Source organism: Acartia tonsa, chromosome 4 (genome assembly GCF_053477335.1).
Source record: "Acartia tonsa isolate MP-2025a chromosome 4, ASM5347733v1, whole genome shotgun sequence".
Taxonomy (NCBI): Eukaryota; Metazoa; Arthropoda; class Copepoda; order Calanoida; family Acartiidae; genus Acartia; species Acartia tonsa.
Window position 1 is genome coordinate 34,561,148 of NC_137263.1, and position 20,849 is coordinate 34,581,996.

Genomic DNA, 20,849 nt, shown 5'->3' on the forward strand with positions numbered 1-20,849 from the left:
CCCCATTGGAGATGCGATCCTCAATTTTCAAATTCTTTGAACGTACATATGAGACTTTTACAGAAATGCTTCGCATCCACAACTATCTATCTATGCTTGATATAAAGTCAACACTTTATAGATCATATTATGAACCTTTGATTGACACGTGCCCTGCAATTAACTAGTAGCACTCAGGGGCAAGACACAATTACTTTAGCTAGGCCCAAGGCATTATTTGTATCAATTTATGCATTCATAGGCCTATCTTTACCTATATGACACAATATATGGGTAACGCTAGCCTATTCATGGTAATCTGTATGTGATTTGCTAATAGTATATGTTTATTAAAGATATTATGTTTATAGTTAATGTAATCATATAAACAACCAGTTCAAATATGTATGCCTACAACCATGCCTGATTTACGTCACATATTAACACACAGATATTTAATTGCACAGACAAACACTAAAATCCTGGTCCAGAGCTAATGTTATAGCATGTACCTCTTGAATTTATTCAGTTATTTACTAACTCTCCTACCATCAACTTCTCTTTCTGGCTTTAAAAGGTAATGACTTAGTTGTTTGGCATGCATTGTAGTTTAAATTTAGGCCCCTTAGTACTTAGCATGAATTGAGCTCAGGCCTTATGTTAGAACTCTAACACTTAGCACAATTCACTGCTTGGGACTTAGGGCACATTTCTGTCCTACTCTACTTATAATTTTAACACTTATCCTGTAAATATTTTCATACTTAACTTATGCACTTGTGATATAAATACACTTTATAAAAACATTTTCCTTCCTTAATACTTAACATACTTATATAATTCTGATCGAATATCAAAACCAACCATTTATTCTTAGGTTAAAGCAACATAATACTTCGCGTGGGTCTTTTGTTGAGCTTCCACCAGCTCAACCAAATTCGTATTATACTTGTGGGAATAGAGGGTTAAGCATTCTAAACAAACGAACCGACGATGAGAATGTCTATGTGTATTGCATTAAAAATTAGGTTTTAGTAGTACTCATAGAAGAGCGGTCTCCATACCTAAATATGGACAAACGCCCCATTCGCACACACAGTTATTTCTTGCATCGTATTATAAACGGCTTTCCGCGGATATAGAATGTACAATAATAAGATTAAAACTAGTTTTTTTAGCCCCGAGGTGACGAAGTCACCGGCTAAAAAAACTAGTCTTAATCTTATGATTGTACATTTCTATATTCGTAGAAAGCTGGATATAATACGATGCTAGACATAGTTTTTTCGTATGGATGAGAACCGGTTCCTATACACCGGATTCGAATGAATACGAGAAAAAAAATAACTCACCCAGAATCTTCTTCAGAATTTGGGACTTCATATCTTTTGAATTCACTCTGTTGAATAGCTATCCAGGGACTGATACAATATTTTGTTAAATAAAATAAAATTTATCTAAAAATAAATATTAGGTTATCTTTCTCTCTAAAGACGTTTAAAAAAATATAAAAAAACTACTCAAATGCGTGACATCAATATAAAGAGTGATGAAGTGCCAACAAAAAGTTAGGAATTGCGGACAAAGGTACATTTAAAGGGTTGTTGGTGTTTTTCTAATTCCCTTTTCTATTAAATCTTTAGAGACGATTATAATTTTTTTATATTATGATAAATTATTTATATTTTGAAAAGTGTTAGGTAGTAGGATAAGTACTTTTTTCATTTGGATTTTCTTATTATTTTGATATAAACTTAATGGGTCCAAGGAAAGTTTTTAAAGAAAGATAAGTATAAGGCGTCCTACTGAAAATCTAAGATAAATAAAGCTAAATCTTATTAAACATAAATATTCCTGTCATCAGTAGAGACATTGTTATTAATATTCTTGACAGTATAACTGGTAGCATGATGTGGATACTTATGATTGTCAACATTAATACTCTTGGAGGCATCTCCCACTGTTGTATGTTTTCCAAGAGGAATATACATTGTATCAGTATGCTTCATATTGGTCATTGGTAAAGGAGTTGTGGTTAAATCAATCTAGAATAAAACAAGAACAAATAAGTATTAGGATAGCACACACAATTTGGTTAAACAATAAAATGTAGATTGAAAAAATTATAAATTTTGTCTTTATAAGCTTACAAAAATATAGGTGGGACCTTGATTGTCTTTCTTATATTTAAAGCAATTATATCCAGGATTTTTTAATATTACTACGCATAGAGTGTCAAAACTGGTTTTATATTAGCCTCTCCACTAAAACCAAAAAGTGCTTTCAGTCAAAGTGCCTGTTGAGCAATAACACTCCATCCCCTTTATTTCTAAAATAGATTGAAAATAAATAAATGTAGTTTTTTTTCATGCATAACCCCAGTGGGGCTAACCACTATACCCAAATTAACCTTACCTAACCTGGCCTACACTCCCCACCTCCCCATCTAGTTTTCAATTTATTTTAAACAATGTTCTTTTTATAAAAGCACCAACCAAAAACTGACCTGAGGATTATAAGGCGGGGTGTGGAGTCTCCAACCATCCGGTACATGGGTGTACTCCAGCGGGGTGTGGGTGCTTAACATGTGGATCATCGAAGCTGGGGTGCTCAGAGCGTACCCTGAGGGAGTGGGTGTACCTTGATGATGTACTTGGGGAGTGGGAGTACTTTTGGGAAACACCTGAGGGGATTGAGTACTTTGGGAGTAGTCATTAGGACCTGGGGAGTAATTTGATGGTTCTTGGGTGCTTGGGTAATAATCTAAAGGGTTTGGGGTGTAGGAATTTTTGGGAGAGGCAGTTGCTACTGTCATAACTTGAATTGAAGCTTCTTTATCAATCATTTCTTTTTCATCAGCATAATTATTACTTCCATCACCTTTATTAACCTCAATGATATTATTATGATTGCTGAAGTCCCAAGAAGGCCAGGTATTAACTTGATCATCATTTATATCAACTGAATTTTGTGTTGTTGTTGTAGCAGTTGTTGTTGCAGAAGTGGTGGTTGTACTTTTAGCTTTTCTTTTCCTGTCCTCGTATGATATTCCACTATAGCGCCAATTCTTCCAGTTAGAAGAAGGGGGAGTAGATTTATCAATAAGATTCTCTGCAATTTTATCACCTAAGTTATCTTGCGTCATTTGATGATTTCTCAGCAGATCTCTTTCGCCGCCATTATCAAAATTTTCATCACTGTCAATCTGATCATCTTTAATGTTGTCAATAAAGTCATCTTCCTCGCTGATGTGATATTTGACTGGGCCAAGAGTTGTACTTAGTAATGCTGTGTAGTTACGAGCTGCATTCTGAAACATTTTAAAAAATACTAACCATTTACAAATCATACATTTATTTCAAATAATAGTGTAATCTAGAATTGACAAACAAGCAAGATAGTACTAATAGACACTGCTTAAAACCTTTTGGGAAAATCTATTTTAAGGTTGTTTTTTTTTATCTCGTAATATCATTTTTGTCTTTTATTTTATATCAATGAATCGAACTTTCCCAAATCAAGAATGTGTTTTGGTAATGATAGTTTAATATAGTATAATCCCCCTTCGCCTAAATGTTCTAACTAACAAAAAAAGAATTTCACATTTTGACTTTAGTGGACAATTTTTACCTTATTTAATTTCTTCTTTAGTTTGAACCTTTTCTTGTATACAGGGTTATTACTATTGTATAAATGGCTGTCTGACCGCAAAGAAACCTGAGGCCAATACTTGAATAATAAAATAGTATTTCCAAAAGATCCATCAGTAATTTGAAATTTGCTTTTTTTCTTTGTTGCTAGAATGAATACTACAAATAACATGAAAATTTTTTTTTTTTGAGGCTATAACTATTATCTTCAGATGAGATAGCACTCTCTTTATATTAAAGATTGATTATAAAAATACCTTTATCGTGAAATTTCGCCTAGTAATAACTTTTAGTAAAAAAGCTTCTGTATAATTCACGTTTGTTATCAATTATTTATAATAATGATTATTTTAAAGTATTTTCCTGGATAGGTGGATCCAGTTTTTCTGAATTATCTGGTTGCTGTTCATCATAACTGTAAGATATCACTGCAGGTTCATCATAGCTATATTCTGGGTTGTTATAGGTTGTTATATCTGGGTTGTTATAGGTTGTTATATCTGGGTTGTTATAGGTTGTTATGCCAGGGTTATTGTATGTTATTATGTCTTGATAATCAGAATACTCATAGTCCACCACACACTCACTATATGGCACACCTGAAACAAATTCAAATAAAACTAATGAACAATCCTATTATATAAAGTAGTAAGGTTTTTTGGTCCGTATCTTAAGATCTTAATATTACTAAAACGATTAAGTTCTCTATTTTAGAAAACCTTTACATTGGGCCCGGTACAGTTTTAGGCTATTTAATTTTATATTTAAGTTTAGGATGTTTTCGAATACAAAGCCTATAGATGCCATGGGCGCAGCCACTAGGCTATTAAAAAGTACAAACGAGAACATTTATACTATTACTAGCAAAAAGGAAATATTGAAGAAAAAATTGGTCAAATATAAATTAATTGAAAATTAAGTGGCGTTTATCTGACATATATGGTAATATACTCTAATCTATAATACAAAGTAGAACGATGTCTGTCTGTCCGTATGACCGTCTGTCTGTCCCTTAAGATCTTGGTAACCACTGAACCGATCGGATTCTACTCTTCAAGGTATCTACCTATCGGTCCTGTGGTGGTTTTTAGCTATTTTCTTGGGGGATGGGACACCCCCAACCCCCCCAAAAATGAAAATTTACCCCCCCCCAAAAAAAATAATTTTCTTGAGAACACATTAGACTATGAGCAGCACCAGTAGTAATTTTCTTGAGAACACATTAGACTATTTTTTTACGAATTTTGCGAATTCGTTATTTAATCGAGAAAATGTTTTCCTGTTGGGTAGGTGCGAAAATTTGCGATCCGTTCTGCTGGGTAAGTAATAGAAGATGTAATTATACCTCTTGGGGCAAAGCCCCTAGAGGCTAGGGGCGAAGCCGCTAGTATCATATAATCTATGGGAACTCTAATTGCATATACTAATAGAGCGGTAAACAACTTTGTTTGAAGAAGGGAGTAATTGAGTGAGACAGTCTGCGAGGGAAGCGAATACTTATAGAGATGATACGCATATAAAATCTATCCTATAATATCCTAAATTCTCTAAATGGGTTAAACTTTTTCAGGGAACTTCATATGAATGCGTTGGGGTGGATTTAGGCCTTTTCCCTGACCTCAACCCTCATCTCTAGAGGATAGATACTAAATTTTTAATAGAAAGTAGAACGATCTAATTCTGTCCGTCTGTCTCTCTAAAGCTTAAGATCTTGGCAACCGCTGAAGAATTTCTTTAAGTCAATAATATGTTTGCAATGGCATATGCCATATGGTCGACAAAAATATTGTCCCAAAATGGATTTATTATTGCTTGAATCTTACACCAGATTATCATGCAGTCTAATAAAGTGAAACTTGTAACGGGCTTAATTATCATGATCCCCCTCCCTGTACCCCATTCCCTCCCCTCCTACTGGATAAACAAACTGGCCAATAAATGACAGAGGAAATAGCAACCTAAATTTTTCCCTGTAATAATTATAATATTTTGCTTTTTTAAACCATCACCCTGAAAACATAATTATAAAACTCTACATCTAATAATTTACAACTGAAAGTACTTTGGTCAACAAAGTTAAAAAGTATTATAACATGGATGAGAACAACCATAAAAGTAAAGCTTAAAAACAGATGGAAGGACAAACGAACAAAAACTCTTGTAGTGTCAGAACCTAATTAACATAACATTAATTTCTAATTTGAAGTCGATAGGACAATTATAAAATGTTTGAAATAAAGGAAAAGTGCTATCCGTTATGGACGTACGGTCGGGCCGACCCTAATTATAGAAAAGCATTGCTTTTAATAAAATTAAAAATACAGATTTACAATAATATAGCTTAATATGTTTTGCATCTCATAGATGCTAAGGGCATAACCATAAGATTTTAATATCATTTATCAAGTTTTATTTGGTTGTGGCATTTTTAGTAAGGTCTTATAAATCTCAAATGTTATATCAAGTATATGATAAATGGATTAAGTTTTAAAAATATATGTGTGTTCTGTGTAAGTTTTTTATGCTCTGTGGTTTTGATTTTAAAAAGTTAATATCTACTAGAAAAATACGTTTAATTATCTTAAACTTCTTTGCATTAATTTAATTTTTATGGAAATCTATACAGTTACCGATTAGCTAATCTGCTATGGGGTTGCAAATTATTGCAAAAAAACTACTTTGAAACATTTGGATGATGAAATATTATCAACACAAATTTTGCATTTAGACTTGATTACCTAAACAATTTTGGTATATTAAAAAGCAAAAAAATTCATAAAATAGTAAATAATTTAATTGGCTTATTCTTTTGGATACCGGAAAACATGGTGCAATTTTATATATGGCTTTATCAAAACAGTTGGAATTTGAATGTATTTTTATATGAATTTCTCTTACTCTCCGGCCTTCAATCAAAATAGTTAACACTCGGAAATATTGAAACTTGGCTCACATATTTTCTATGTTAAGGCCTTAGTTTCATTTTCTAACTTAGTATTTTCTTTTTGTAAAGAGAATGAATATGTAAATCTCTTTTCTAAAATGGTCAGGGGGGGGAGGGGTGTTAGTAGAAATCTCGTAATCAGGAATTTAAGGATATTCAATAATATCACAAAATCCCATATCATCTGTAGTTTAAAGTAGGTAGGGAGGGGACATTGGGCTTGTTATTACAGTAGTCACCAATGTTTTATAGTAATGTTTTTTTATTCGTTAGCTTAACAACTTTGGTGACTTTTTATGGATTTTGATTGGTTGGTTTTAAATTGAGTGTCCAAACGTATCAACCATTAATTATAGAATAAGTAATTTTGTGTATCAGCATTTGGGATGTACATTAATTTATCGGGCATAAGAGGTTGAAGTTCAGTGCTCTCTAGTCACTTTGAGGGAAAGCACCAACTGCTGTGCTCTAATATAATTGGTTACAAGATCTCTGCATTATCCCCGTCCCCCTCATCCCTACTTTGTATAATGTTAAGACAATGGATGTAGAATATACGTGGATATTATGACAGGGAAAAATTGTCGTCAATTTAGCTTGCTAACATGGGTCTCGTTTATTGGTCAATTCTTTCACCCAGGTTGAGGGGAGGGGATGTGGTAAAAGTGGTGGTAGGGGGATAGTCGTTATTTTAGCGCGCTGCAAGTTTCACTTTATTGGAGAACATGAAAATCAGGTGTAAGATCCAATTAATAATACATCCATTGTTAGGACATAAAGAAAGAGAGAGAGAGAGTACTGTAATTTCCTGTTAACAACCATTGAAAAAGAATTAATGGGTGGAGGTTTCCGACTCAACACTAATAAATTAACTCACAGAGGTTTTGAGAATTCTAGTTTGTTTTACCACGGCAAGTGAATCGTGAGAAATGCGCGAAAAATGTTAGCTTCCTTTCAATCAAATTTTTAAGATACAGGATGATATATTACTTTAAAAAGTAGATAAAAAGGACTAAGTTCAAAATTCAGACTGCCAACAAACGAACATTACCAATTATAGTAATAGCACTTTTATCTGTCAGCTTACAAACATGCTTTATCAGAATTTATGTACATTGTGTTATATCTTTAGTATCTTTGGTCAGGGAGGACATTGGGATATTTATTCCACTATTCTCCAAAGTTTTATATTAACGTTTTCTTATTCGTTGGTTGGTTCATGAAAATGAGTGTCTAAATGTTTCAAGAACCAATTGTAATCTCCAGAGGGAGTAATTTTGTGTATCATCATTTGGGATGTACATTAGTGTGGCCCAAATAAAGGTCTAAATCGCTTTTCAATGTGCGGAATGTAAAAATAGGTTATGTATTGTTTGTAGATTTTAGCCCTATAATTGATTTTAATAAAAAATCTATCGCTATCTCGTAAAATGCATATTTATTTTCACCTTCTCTTCCCCAAATTATGAAACCCTTACACCAGACATAAAGCAAAACATCAAATTTTCTGTCTGTTTGTTTACAAACATTGAAATGAAATATTAAAATCACCAGGAATAAACATATGAAGAAAGAAAGTATAAAAATTTATTAATGTACAATTACAATAATTTGGGAAAGCTAATTCATACTGCAAAATTATTAAAGAAAAAAAAATTAAAGATAAGCCTTACTCTTTATTCTTTGTTTAATAAAAAACAATCAAATTATTTTTTGCAATATTAATTTTTTTATTAGTATGTTTTTCTTTTAAAGTTGAATATGAGAATAATATATTACATATTTTTTTACCTTTATTTAATTTTTTATTTAAGTAAATTGTCTCTTTATTGGCGATAATGTCTGTTGAGCCATGAAATTTATTAAAAACACCTTTTCCTATTTTATGTCTTTAAAATGTATATTTTTTAGAGTTTTTCATCATTTCTCTTCTCATAAGACTAATAGCTACTGTTTTAGTTCATTTTCTTACACAAATTATCAATTTAAATAAAACAATGTTTTTAGACGTTTTTCGGAATTATTCGGCAGGAATGGCAGTTCTGTCTACTTTTTATGATTGCTTCATATTTGAACTCTTGTTACATTATTTTAGGTTGGCAGTTCTTTAATTATTTCTTGTTAAAATCATGAAAATATGAAGTTTTTGATAAAAAGCTTCCGATTGAAATTTGGAGATCAATTTTCATTTTAGAGAGGTCTCGTTTTCACTAAAAGGTCTACATTTGAGCCGGTAACAACTTCAAGGTATCCGCAAATTGATATGGTAAAGATTTAAAAATTCATGTTTTTTTGGGCCAGTCTAATGTACATCTATTCAGATCGGCCATTGTTTTATTCCTTTTCATGGTAATGAAATACTACAATATGCAGGGGCCATGCATTTCTCGAGGTTTCAAAGAGGTCAACGACGACCACTTTTATTTCAAGCAGGGAGGGTGAAGATAATGTATTGTAAATTGTACTAGTGACGAATGTTTCATAAATACGTTAGGCAATTGTATTAAATTTAACTTAGTCCAAACTTTTCAACTAATAATTTTAATCAACAGAAAGATAATTTTGCTGATAGTCGTAATGGTTTACATAAATTTTATCGTCCATATTGGCTTTTCCATTTAGAGCGATTCAATGAACAAACATAAAAATGAATATCGTCAGACTGTCAGTGTTTCTAACAGGTCTGAAAATTGATATATTATTACTTGGATCTTGCACCAGATTCTAATGTTCTTCAATAAAGTGAAACTAAAATAACATTACCTTCATCTAACCCCATCTCCTCATCTCAAACTTTGTGAACGAACTGACCATTAAACAAGTTTTATTGTAGCAAGCTAAATTATCTACAATTTTTCCCCTGTCATGATATCCACGTATAATAATGTTCTCCATCCATTGCTGATACTAACCTAAGAATATAAAGAATACAGGTGTCCACTTGAGCATTTTTATATTCATCATACTCCTGTAGGCCTCCAGATCACCATAGTCAAACAATTCGATTCACTAGTAAAATTTTCACTCGTCTAGATTTTTATATAAACACATAGTTTATTTAGAACTATTTCTTTTCAATTAGCATTATAACTTTTGTTTTTTCATCAAATTAAAATCAATGAATCACTGTTTTTTTATTTATTTATAAAATTGCAATGTCCTGCAACTTTCACCACTTATATCCTCCCCATGGACTGGAAAATTGTGTAAAAACTCGTCACACACACGCACACACACACACACTCATTCACTAGTGGACATGGACAGTGTACAACAATGTCAGTTTGTCAAAGATTTGTCTGGGTTGGTTGTGGATGGAGCCAGTGATCCGAAGCAAAGTTTGAAATGGACTACATGCCCTTACATTTTCACATGTTGGCTTTGATTATATTCTGTGTTAATACATTACAGCTAATTATTTCATCTTATTAGCCCATTATCAATTCTGAGTATAATTACCTTCTTGTAATTCACTAAAAATCTTTAAAATCTTAAGAATCAATTTTCCAATTATTTACAACAAATCAATTTATATAAACAAATCCGTCGAAGCACTCTTAAACCCAACCAAATTATAAGTTAAATAAATATTGTAATTAACAAATACATATTTGTTTTGCAAAGATTAGGTTAGGTTAGGTAAGGTTCAGGAGGTTCCTATAGCGATGGTGGTTAGGGCCTCCAATATTTATGGCTACCCGAAGTTTTCGAATCATGCATCCCCAAAACATAATAATTCACTCTCCATTGGGAAGGCAAATTTTATTTCTAGAGTCTATCTGAAGAGTAGATTCTCTACTAAATGATTTAGTACTGACCCTAGGCAGGATTTGTGCTATTTGCTGGTTGGTTAAGTCAACCACCTTCTCACAAGAAATGGCCCAATCATGAAAAATTTTGAATAAACCCACAGTCAAATCTGAAGGAGGTAGAGCCCTTTATTCTATTTTATAAATAAAAGCTCAAAAAATTGACGAACAAGAAAAAATGTTCAAACTTTTGTATGTTCACTCTTACTTAACCCAACACACACACACACACAAACAACCCCCTGACTACTCTATGATGCGTGACATTTAGGTAAAAACTAATCCATATAAAACACTTTATTTGTGTTATGTTATTAACACAAAAAATATCGTTACGACCAAACTAAACCTTTTTATTTCTCTTTGGTTTGGACTAATAACAAGGATGTACACGTCCAACTTCAACGGCGCTCGCCTGCAAAGTGCCTCCTGTCGAACACAAATAACTCACCATCTCCTTATTTCTCAAAGAAACTCTGGGGGAAATGGCCAAATCATCTCCTCTGTAAAGTGGTTTTTATATTTTTTCAAGTCTAAGTAAAAAGCCCCTTATCTCATCTCCTCTCTACTATGACGGTCACGTATCTGACATTGCAGGAGTTATACAATTTTTGACATCTTAATAGGTATTACGCATTCTGGGACTTATAAATTTTAACCACAGGGAATAGATATACATTGATTTATTGATAGAGGCTTGTCTTCAGTTTAATTTGATAATATGGACAACAATAATTGGTTAGTTTTCTCATCCAGTTGGAGGGAATGGTATAGGGTAAAGGGATTGGATGGAGGTATCGTTATTTTAGCCAGCTGCGAACACCACTTTAACAGAATAATTAAAAATCTGGTGCAACATCCAAGCAATAATATATTGATTTCAGAGAGACGCTATGCTCCTGTTATAGAATATTAAGGTCATAAATGAAAATCTATTTGGCATATGCATTAATTATTTCATGATAAATTTTGGCGATGAAATCAATTCAGTGGCGTGCGAACCGAAGGGGGCATTTGGGGCAATCGCCCCCCCCTAGCGACCAAAACGCCCCCCCCTGCCCCCCCTAGCAACCGCCCCCCCCTAAATGTTAAAAAATGCCCCATTTTGCCCCCCCCCTGGTCAACAAAAATGCCCCTTTTTGCCCCCTACCCTACAAAAAGCAAAACTATCCCAGTTTCCAAAAAAAGATCAAGAAATACTCCAAAAAAAAAATTTGGCGCTTCGCGCCAAACAGACAGTTACTATTCATTTAACCTTACCAAATTTTTAAATTAGTGTAGAAATTAGGTTATAATCTTTTTTCACTGAACATAACAAACCAGGTTATAGGAAGTATTTTATTTTGTATAATATAAACTTTTTACCAAAGAAATTTTGTACATCCCCAATGATGATACACAAAATTACCCCTTATATAGATTACAATTAGTGGATGAAATGTATGGAAACTCGACTTAATTAACCAACCAATCAAAATTCCATTAAAGTCCCCAAAGTTGTTGAGCCAACCATAGACGTCCAAGGGGGGGGGGTAATGGGGCGATTACCCCCCCCCCCCCATTTAAAATTTACTCCTACCCTGGGGGTGCTGTAGGCACCCCCAACCATTTAGGAGGGGGTATTTACCCCCCCCCCAAAAAAAAATAAAAAAATCTCTAATAAAAAAAATTTTTGCGCGGTTCGCCCTGGGGTAAATTTTGGGGGGGGGGTAAACTAAATTTACCCCTGCCAACAGATTTCAGGGGGGGTAAAAAAAATTTGCGGCGCGCCTTGCGCGCCATTTTACCCCCCCCCCAAAAAAAAAAAAGCTTGGACGCCCCTGGAGCCAACGAATAAGAAAATTTTATATGAAATATTGGGGACTAGTGTAATAAATAGGTTAATTTATCTTCTGTACTTTTTTTTCGAAGATGCTTTCTAGCTCCCTTCCCTTCGGTCATTGCAGGGTGGGGAGAAGGGATGTGGGAGAAGAGATGGGGGGAAAGAGGTGGGGGGGAAGAGGTGGGGGATATAAATGGGAAATAGGGATGGGGGAAGGGTTGGGGAAGAAGGGAAATGGAATAGGAGGCCCATAATCAAATAATCCCATCCCTTAAAACGCCCTTATTTAAAATTAGTATATATAATCAAAATGCCCCCCCCTAAAGCAAAGTGCCCCCCCGGGGCACTTTGATTTAGGGGGGGGGCAAAATTTTACAAAATCTTCAAAATGCCCCCCCCTAGACAAAGTGCTTCGCACGCCACTGGAAATCATCATAAATTAATATGGATTAATAATTATAGTTATGCGTCATTTGCGTATTCATGTCTAGATAATAATTTACAGTCATATAGTATAATCATTATACAAAAGTAACAGAACCTATATAGTTATCCTTCATAATAAAGCTTCTTATAGGTACAAGGTTGTTTTATAACTAATTTGGGGAGGGCACCTTCATCCTTCCAAGAGTAAAAGCTTCTAGAAAAATCTCCAATTTTTTAAACCTTTTCCTTTAAAATGTATAATTGAAAGTTGTTTGACAATTTTCCCCTAAGCAATAGAAACTGTTAGCGTGATCCTAACGGACATGAATAAAATATCAAACAATTTTACATAAAAAGAAAAAACCAATTGAAAATTTTCTTTTCAAAATTTTTCAAAGGGGGAAATGTTGTGTAATAAGCATTTTAGAAGAAACCATGCGTATAAAAAATAATATTGATTTTCTTTAATGGATTTTTCGGCCCAGATTAAATTAAAGTAAAACATAATTTGTAAATTATTGTTAGCAAACATTACATAACTAAACTAATTAGGAAATAACCAATTTTAATGACTTTATTTTTATAGAAAACTCGGGATAAAGGGGATAGGTTTTAAAAAACTTAAAAACCGATTGAGTTATTCTTGTATACGTTCCAAAAGTGTTTATGGATATATTAGAGGCCTCTAAGGGCACTTGAAGGGGGAGGGGTAACCCTTCTCCATTTTCAATTTTACTTTTTAAAGAATCTTTTTCTCTGACAGGGTTGTGGCACCCTCTACTAAAATTGTTATAAACCTCCCCAGGACGTGTGAGAAGCTTCATTGTAAAGGAAAACCCTATTGATTCAGTGGTTAGCAAGATCCTTCAGTTAAATCATGTTGTACCTATTGTGTTTTTTTAAAATGATTTTTTACAATGCAAAGACCCCTTTATCTAAAACACCGCGTAATCGTCCATGTTTTAACTGTATTGCTTATCCCTAGTACCCTTGTAGTAAACCCAATTGACCGCGACATTTTCAACATAAAAATACAACTTTCACTTTCCTGCTGCACATCCTTTCTTTCTGTGCGTACTAATTATCAGGGACAGAGATATGGCAACGACCGTGAAAAATATATTTTTCTTCTAAAAAAATAATGATGTTTGTTGGAAAGTGCTCAGCAGCCGTGCTGCACGGCCCGTGCATTTTAATTAAATTTGGAGGATAAATAAATGATACTCTGCAAAAGAGATATATATTTTTTTGTGTGTGGGGGGGCCATTTTATTAGGTTGCCGCTTTTAATTGCCTAAAAGGGGGAGGGGGGGGGGCAGATCTGACACTTTTGCATAAACAGTGGTTATAGGCTTTGTCTTTGGAGTGAGAGGATAGATTATTTCTATTCCTGGATTATTTCACAAAAAAAAGTTTCCTTTTGGGATGTAGTTTCCCTATATTTAAAAAAATTGGATTTGGCCTCCAGGTTCAGGTGCTGTAAAATAACGATAGTTAGTCTTAACTCCACTTCCTCCTTTTGGATGAACGAACTGACCAATAAATGAGGTCCATAGCAAGATAAATTGACGACAAACTTTCCCCTATCCACGTATCTACTATATCTATTGCCCTATCCCTACCACCCTGTTATAAATGCCGTGGCGTAAAAAGACTTGTGGTTGGTGTACTTATATATTATATTAGATTGAATGCTTGTAATGCCCTGAATAGACTGATTATTATTTTCATAGTATTACTAGTTGATTCCTGCCTAGACTCTAGAGATGGGGTAACAAAATAGTCTAAAACCTTCCGTGGACCTATGTAAAGCTTCTATAAAATGGAGGATTTAATCGGTGCAGTGGTAAGCGAGATTATAATGTACAGACAAAAACCCTTACTGCTTTATTTTTTTAGGATTATTTTAGGTTGATAAAATCTTAGATTTGCTATTTTTTTCAAATCTCAAAGCAGATATTACGCCCATAGCATATATTACAAAAATATTAGTGATATAATTCTGAAAGAAATGTATATAATCTAATAAAAGAGATTTTTAGATGTTTTCCATTAAGTCTGAATATGTTGGATTTTTTAGGAACAGGGTAGCCCCGCAGGATAGTACACACCTCAATTTTTAGGAACAGTGTAGCCCCGCAGGATAGTACACACCTCAATTTTTAGGAACAGGGTAGCCCCGCAGGGTAGTACACACCTCTATTTTAAGGAACAGGGTAGCCCCGCAGGATAGTACACACCTCAATTTTCAGGAACAGGGTAGCCCGGCAGGATAGTACACACCTCAATTTTTAGGAACAGGGTAGCCCGGCAGGATAGTACACACCTCAGTTTTTAGGAACAGGGTAGCCCCGCAGGATAGTACACACCTCAATTTTTAGGAACAGGGTAGCCCCGCAGGATAGTATACACCTCAATTTTTAGGAACAGGGTAGCCCCGCAGGATAGTACACACCTCAATTTTTAGGAACAGGGTAGCCCCGCAGGATAGTACACACCTCAATTTTTAGGAACAGGGTAGCCCCGCAGGATAGTACAAACCTCAATTTTTAGGAACAGGGTAGCCCCGCAGGATAGTACACACCTCAATTTTTAGGAACAGGGTAGCCCCGCAGGATAGTACACACCTCAATTTTTAGGAACAGGGTAGCCCCGCAGGATAGTACACACCTCAATTTTTAGGAACAGGGTAGCCCTGCAGGATAGTACACTCCTCAATTTTTAGGATATTCAACATGACAATCTTAAAATTACTTTGCTTCGCTACTTACCCTCCGTCCATGGCAATGATTTAAAAGTTTACTCGATTTGCAGGGATAAGCAATAGCAAAAATCTATAAAAATTACATTTTAAAGGCCTTGATATCTTCTTTTTTTGCCTTGTCATGTACAATAACAAAAACTTATCTAAAAGTATAAAATTGATTTGTTAAGATTCATTTCTTTTGGCTCTTTTTAGTGTTTTAAAATTGTATCTTATCTTTACAAGAATCTTTAAACATTGTTTTAAGATTAACCAATCCCTTATTCGTGAAAATTGTACCTTTACTGCGTACACACACACACTGCACTGGGTGAAAGTTTGATTTGGAAGGATGCTGTGAGTATTGGTTTAAAAAATATGACGTAACAAAAAAAATTAGCCAATGAGAGGCCGTTATTGACCAATGGCGGCATGCGTAGTGGACTCTCATTGGCTAATTTTATTTGTTACGTCATATTTTTTAAACCAATACTCACAGCATCATTTGGAAGCTCAATTATCAAATTATTTGGTTAATTCCCCTTTTTGTTGGAGTGGACCCCTATATCCCCCCCCCCCCGAGGCTTTATAAAAAAATCTTAAAAGGGGGAAGAAGGTGTACAACTTGCATGGGTGCTTTCACTCAAATCGATTTCTTGACCACATGTTTTGTCCATGCTGTAGAGCTTTAACTCTGCCCTGTCCTTGCGGGCTTTTACAACCTTTAATTATTCTAAACTTAACTCACTAAAAATATATTTTTCCAAAAAAGTTCTTCCACTACCATATACCTAAACATTTTCAGATTACTTAGTTAAAACTAAGACCCTGGCGCCGCGGAATAGGGGGGGGGGGGGCTATAAGAGATCAGCAATCAATAAAAGATATTTTGCCATTTATTTTTACTAACATTTTAAAGCTTGACAAATTAAAAGTAAACAATGACACGGTTCACTAAGTTTGAAAGAAGGAGTTCAAATACACACAGAGAGGGTTATGTCATTCAAAGAAAAAATTTATTTGCTCTCCAAATTGTGTCCAGTAAAAATTAAGGGGGGGGGGGAATTCTGACATATTTGCGTAAACCTGGTATATAGGCTTTATCTTTGGACTGAGAGGATAGGTTATAAAAGATAAAATCATTCTTATATGATAAATTTTCCCAAGTTTTAAGTTTTTTTTGGATAGGCCTCCAGGTTCCGAAGCTCCAGGTCTCCAGGTGGTCTCTGTACAGGTAAAATTGAAAAAAATTTTTTTTTAAAGAGTTAGAGATCAGCTTACGAAACAAAATAGGCATGTTTTTTCTTCAAATATGTGAATAACATTCAAAAAGATGCATATTTTGTTTTATTAGTTGACCTCTAAGTCTTAAAAAAATTTTTTCTTCTCATTTTTACCTGTACAGAGACCACCTGGAGGCCTGGAGCTACGGAACCTTGGGGCCTATCAAAAAAATCTTAAAACTTTGGAAAATTCATCATATAAAAATGATTTAATCTTTAATAACGTATCCTCTCATTCCAAAGATAAACCTATATACCAGGTTTACGCAAATGTGTCAAAACTCCCCCCCCCCCCTTATTGAAATGAAATGATTTCAATGATATGATACCAAATGTACTTGTTATATAGAGTGACACTAAGGCAAAACAGATTTTTCCTGGATAAAATATCACTACAAAGTTACAATTTTAAGAAGGAAAAAAAATAAGTTCTTCTTATGAATTTATTAGGTAATATGTTAAATATATTATTATAATACATTCATTGTAAGCAAAGTTATAATACTTAAGATATTTTTGGTAAAATTTTATTAAATGTTAAACTATGATAGAAAACACTTGTCTTTAAAGATGTTTGATTTGAGTCACTTTTTAGGCCTATGCTTGCCAGCTATTGTCACTCTATGCATCACTCGTAGTCCAATCTAAAATAAGAAGTTCATAAAACTCCAGGGATTGCGGAGGAAGTTCAATGTTCATCCCCTACAGACGAAAACGTCGTATAAAAGAAGCACATTAAATAAAGAATAGTTAAAGTAAAACATCTAAATCTCCAAGTCTTTACTGGTTATATTGTTGTTGCACATGTTTTTAGAACTAAGTCATTCCATTTGAAAACATAATTGAATGCTAGATATCCTTTCTGCCATGTTATCTATGGAACTGAATGATTAGGTATATATCTTACCTAAATCCTGGGTATCTGTATAACTAGATACCTAAATATGTTATAGCTAGATTCTGGGTACCTGTACATCTATATATGGATATCTAGTTGTACAGGTACCCAGAATCTGTTGTCCAGGATAATAAAATCTTCCAGCAAATACTATCTACGTATCTAGGGGCCTGAATAATTTGATATCCTACCTGGATTCTAGGTATCTGTAGATATCCTACCTGAGATCTGGGTAGCTGAGTATCAGGAGAAGCTTCATGCCCAACAGCTAAATTATCAGAGATAATAAAATCTCCTGGCAAATACTTATGATGGTAAATAAGATCTGAATGCTTTGTTATTTCATCCTGAAATATATTTTCTAAATAAAAGAGAAATAATACGCTTTAAAACAGTTCCTCCAAATTATTCTTTAAATTTTTTTACATACTTTAAAAACACAATACATTTTTAAACTTGAGTAAAAATTCAATAAATAATTTGGTTATTCTGAACGTCCGTTCGACTTTTCATACCATGCAGCTTTTCCTTTGGGGTTTCATTTACTCGCACAACATACAAATACAAACAAACACATTTGCAGATGATAAATAAGTGTAAGATGCTATATTTTCTTGTGAATCTAAAGGAATAAGACAATGGCCGATAAATTGATTTTCATCCCCAATGATGATCCACAAAATTGCCAATTCTGTAAATTATAATTAGTAGTTGAAACGTTTGGACACTCAACTTAATGGACCAAACAATCGAAATTCAAGTGGTTCCCAAAAGTTAAGCCAATGATTAAGAAAACGTTGTTATAAAACATTAGGGACTAGTGTCATAAACAGCTCAGTATCCCCTCCCTAACTAATATTTTCTACTGTATTTTAACCTATTGTTGCTGAGTTACTAGTGGTAAACATTTACCTTGTTTCTTACTAACATTTAAATATATTCCTACCTGGATTTGATCCAGAACCTGTTGTGACTGTTCAGGTGAAAATATTTTCTGTTGTTTAGTAGCAAAGTTCTGTACAAATGCTCCAATCATGCCAAGGTGGAAACACAGTACAGGCTTCCCAGTTTCTGGGTGACTAAACAAAATAATACAATAAAAATATAAGTATTGTTTTAGGCTATAATATAGCTTTAATTAAGTCTTGGGATAGTTTTAAACTATATGTACCACTCTCCAATATCCTTCTTCAAACAAAGGGCCCCTAGATGCTAGGGGCGTAGTTGATAGCCTCACATAAAGTAACAACAGAGTCGCAGCACGTGGGAGTAAAAAGTGACTCCAAACCCCATTTCCGAGGAAAAGACGGGTGTGTGAAATAAATTACCAAATTATAAACACTACATTATTTCAGGTTAATTTTCCCCTAAAATTTGAATGGCAGGATGTCGCAAAATTAAGTAGATTTGTGTATATATTCCAAATTATCTGCTATACCTATAAATAAGTGGATGTACTATATCTCTGGAATCTGAAACCATCCACAATGAATCCCAAAATTGTCGTCTTTCATCGTCCAATCCTTAAATATACAAAAATTAATTTCTTTTATATTAAATTGCAAATAAAAGTTGAAAGCTATATTTCAGCCAATTAATACGATAACTTGGTTTAAAATATTGGGAACCAGAGTTATTAACAGTCTAATGCCTCTCCCTTGCTGATATAATTAAAAGTGTTTATCTAAACAATACAAAAAAAAACATATATTGTCATAAAATAAGAGCCTTCCATTAACTACCTTCTATTAAATCTTCGAGGGAAAGAAAAGAAGTTAAACTTATAGTGGGAACATTAATTATATGATACAAAGAGTCTACCTTCTATTAGATCAGTGAGGGGAAGAAAAGAAGTTGAACTGACGGTGGGAACATTTATTATATGATACAAAGAGTGTGAAAACGGCTCCGCCTGAAATAAAAATACCAAACAATGTTCTTTAATTAATAAATTACTTGGCGGTTTCCCTCAAAGTGCATAGTTGAACACTGAAACACCCTCCCCCCTTTAAAAAAATTGGGTACAGGCCAGGGTAGCCACACAGGGCTAAATAAGGGAAAGGGAGTTGTTGGTGCTCGCTAGCCAACTTGAATGAAAGCACACAGAATTAATGATTTTATTTAAGGTTTCAAATATTTTTCTAAAGAAATTAAAGCCACCTGAAAACTTCCATCGATATGCCACCCTGTTCGTCCAACGTTTGTACATCTAGATTATTAGAATTTAAACATTGAAATTCATTTTTTGCTTGCTTTATGAATAACTTTAATTAAAAAAAATATCAAATGCTTTGTCATGTTCAAACACACACTTTACGTTTACACACATTGTGACTATGCATAAAATTTTTTTATGATACCTACCAAGATAAATTGATAGATAAATTACCGTTTAAAAAAATGAATCTTATTTTGGGAAAAGTTTAAGTTTTTATGTTTAACCCTTCAGATCTGTCATTGGAGACTCTAAAAATATCTCTGTGTGGAGACTTGGGATGGTTGTAGAAGGTGGACTCGATGTCGCCAAACCAGCGCCCAATTTCCAGATGCTTCTCAGGAGTTATCCCACCTAAATTAAAACAAAGTAAAGCACTGGGATTAGAGTCTGGATTAATCTCATGTATTTTAAACTACATTAGGAGGGATTTTTTCAAAAGGGGGGCCAATAAAAGGAATATAACATTAATTTTAAAAAAAATTTTACCAAAAAAAATCAGTAGTACATCTTAAATGAAAGCTAAGAACAATGCATTTCCCCCATAGCTTTAGAGATGGACGGACCGACAGTAAAAGTGAATATGTGTAGATACGCAACGAAAAATCCAAACCTTGTTCTCTGAAGACCACAATTCTGTGTGCGCGGACATCTTCTCTGATCTGGTCAATAACGTCCTTGTTATTAACACCACTAAATTAAGCAATATTTCCATATTTTACAATTGATAGGTAGTCAATTCATGACTTGCAATTTCTGACATATTTATTCACTAGCGGCTATGCCCCTAGGGGAAATCAAGGCGTAGAGGAAACCGACCCCCCATAAACAATTCTAGTTTTAATAAGAAAAAAAAAATTGAGGAAAGTGATAATTTTTTTCTAGTGAAGATTTCTCTGGGGAGAGTAATAGTACACTCCCACAAAATATTTATGAACCTTCCCAGGACATATGGTAAGCTACAGAGCAAAGAACAACCATGTAGGTCCAGCGGTTAGCTAGACCCTTCGGTATACAGACATCCTGTTAATTTTATCTAGGTATTGTCTCGACGACCAAAGGTGACAAATAAAAGAAATAA

At 33.9% G+C, this 20,849-nt stretch overlaps 3 protein-coding genes across 3 annotated transcripts; all 3 read right to left on the bottom strand.

Moving 5' to 3' along the window:
* Window positions 1-1,817: 1,817 nt before the first annotated feature.
* Window positions 1,818-3,801, bottom strand: LOC145315440 (uncharacterized). The gene is made up of 3 exons (XM_080155421.1): window positions 3,610-3,801; window positions 2,486-3,289; window positions 1,818-2,024 (listed from the first exon to the last, which is right to left on the bottom strand). The coding sequence occupies exons 1-3, from the start codon at window positions 3,799-3,801 to the stop codon at window positions 1,818-1,820; spliced, it is 1,203 nt and encodes a 400-aa protein (XP_080011547.1).
* Window positions 3,802-3,974: 173 nt separating this feature from the next.
* LOC145315441 (uncharacterized) lies at window positions 3,975-10,045 on the bottom strand. The gene is made up of 2 exons (XM_080155422.1): window positions 9,486-10,045; window positions 3,975-4,228 (listed from the first exon to the last, which is right to left on the bottom strand). Exons 1-2 carry the CDS (start codon window positions 9,535-9,537, stop codon window positions 3,975-3,977), a joined length of 306 nt encoding a protein of 101 aa, XP_080011548.1. The 5' UTR covers window positions 9,538-10,045.
* A 7,039-nt stretch (window positions 10,046-17,084) lies between these two features.
* On the bottom strand, window positions 17,085-20,501 carry LOC145316930 (uncharacterized). Its single transcript, XM_080157759.1, has 8 exons — window positions 20,382-20,501; window positions 19,996-20,122; window positions 19,714-19,762; window positions 19,375-19,465; window positions 18,992-19,076; window positions 18,500-18,632; window positions 17,775-17,900; window positions 17,085-17,299 (listed from the first exon to the last, which is right to left on the bottom strand). The coding sequence occupies exons 5-8, from the start codon at window positions 19,033-19,035 to the stop codon at window positions 17,240-17,242; spliced, it is 363 nt and encodes a 120-aa protein (XP_080013885.1). The 5' UTR covers window positions 19,036-19,076; window positions 19,375-19,465; window positions 19,714-19,762; window positions 19,996-20,122; window positions 20,382-20,501; the 3' UTR covers window positions 17,085-17,239.
* Between the last annotated feature and the right edge of the window lie 348 nt (window positions 20,502-20,849).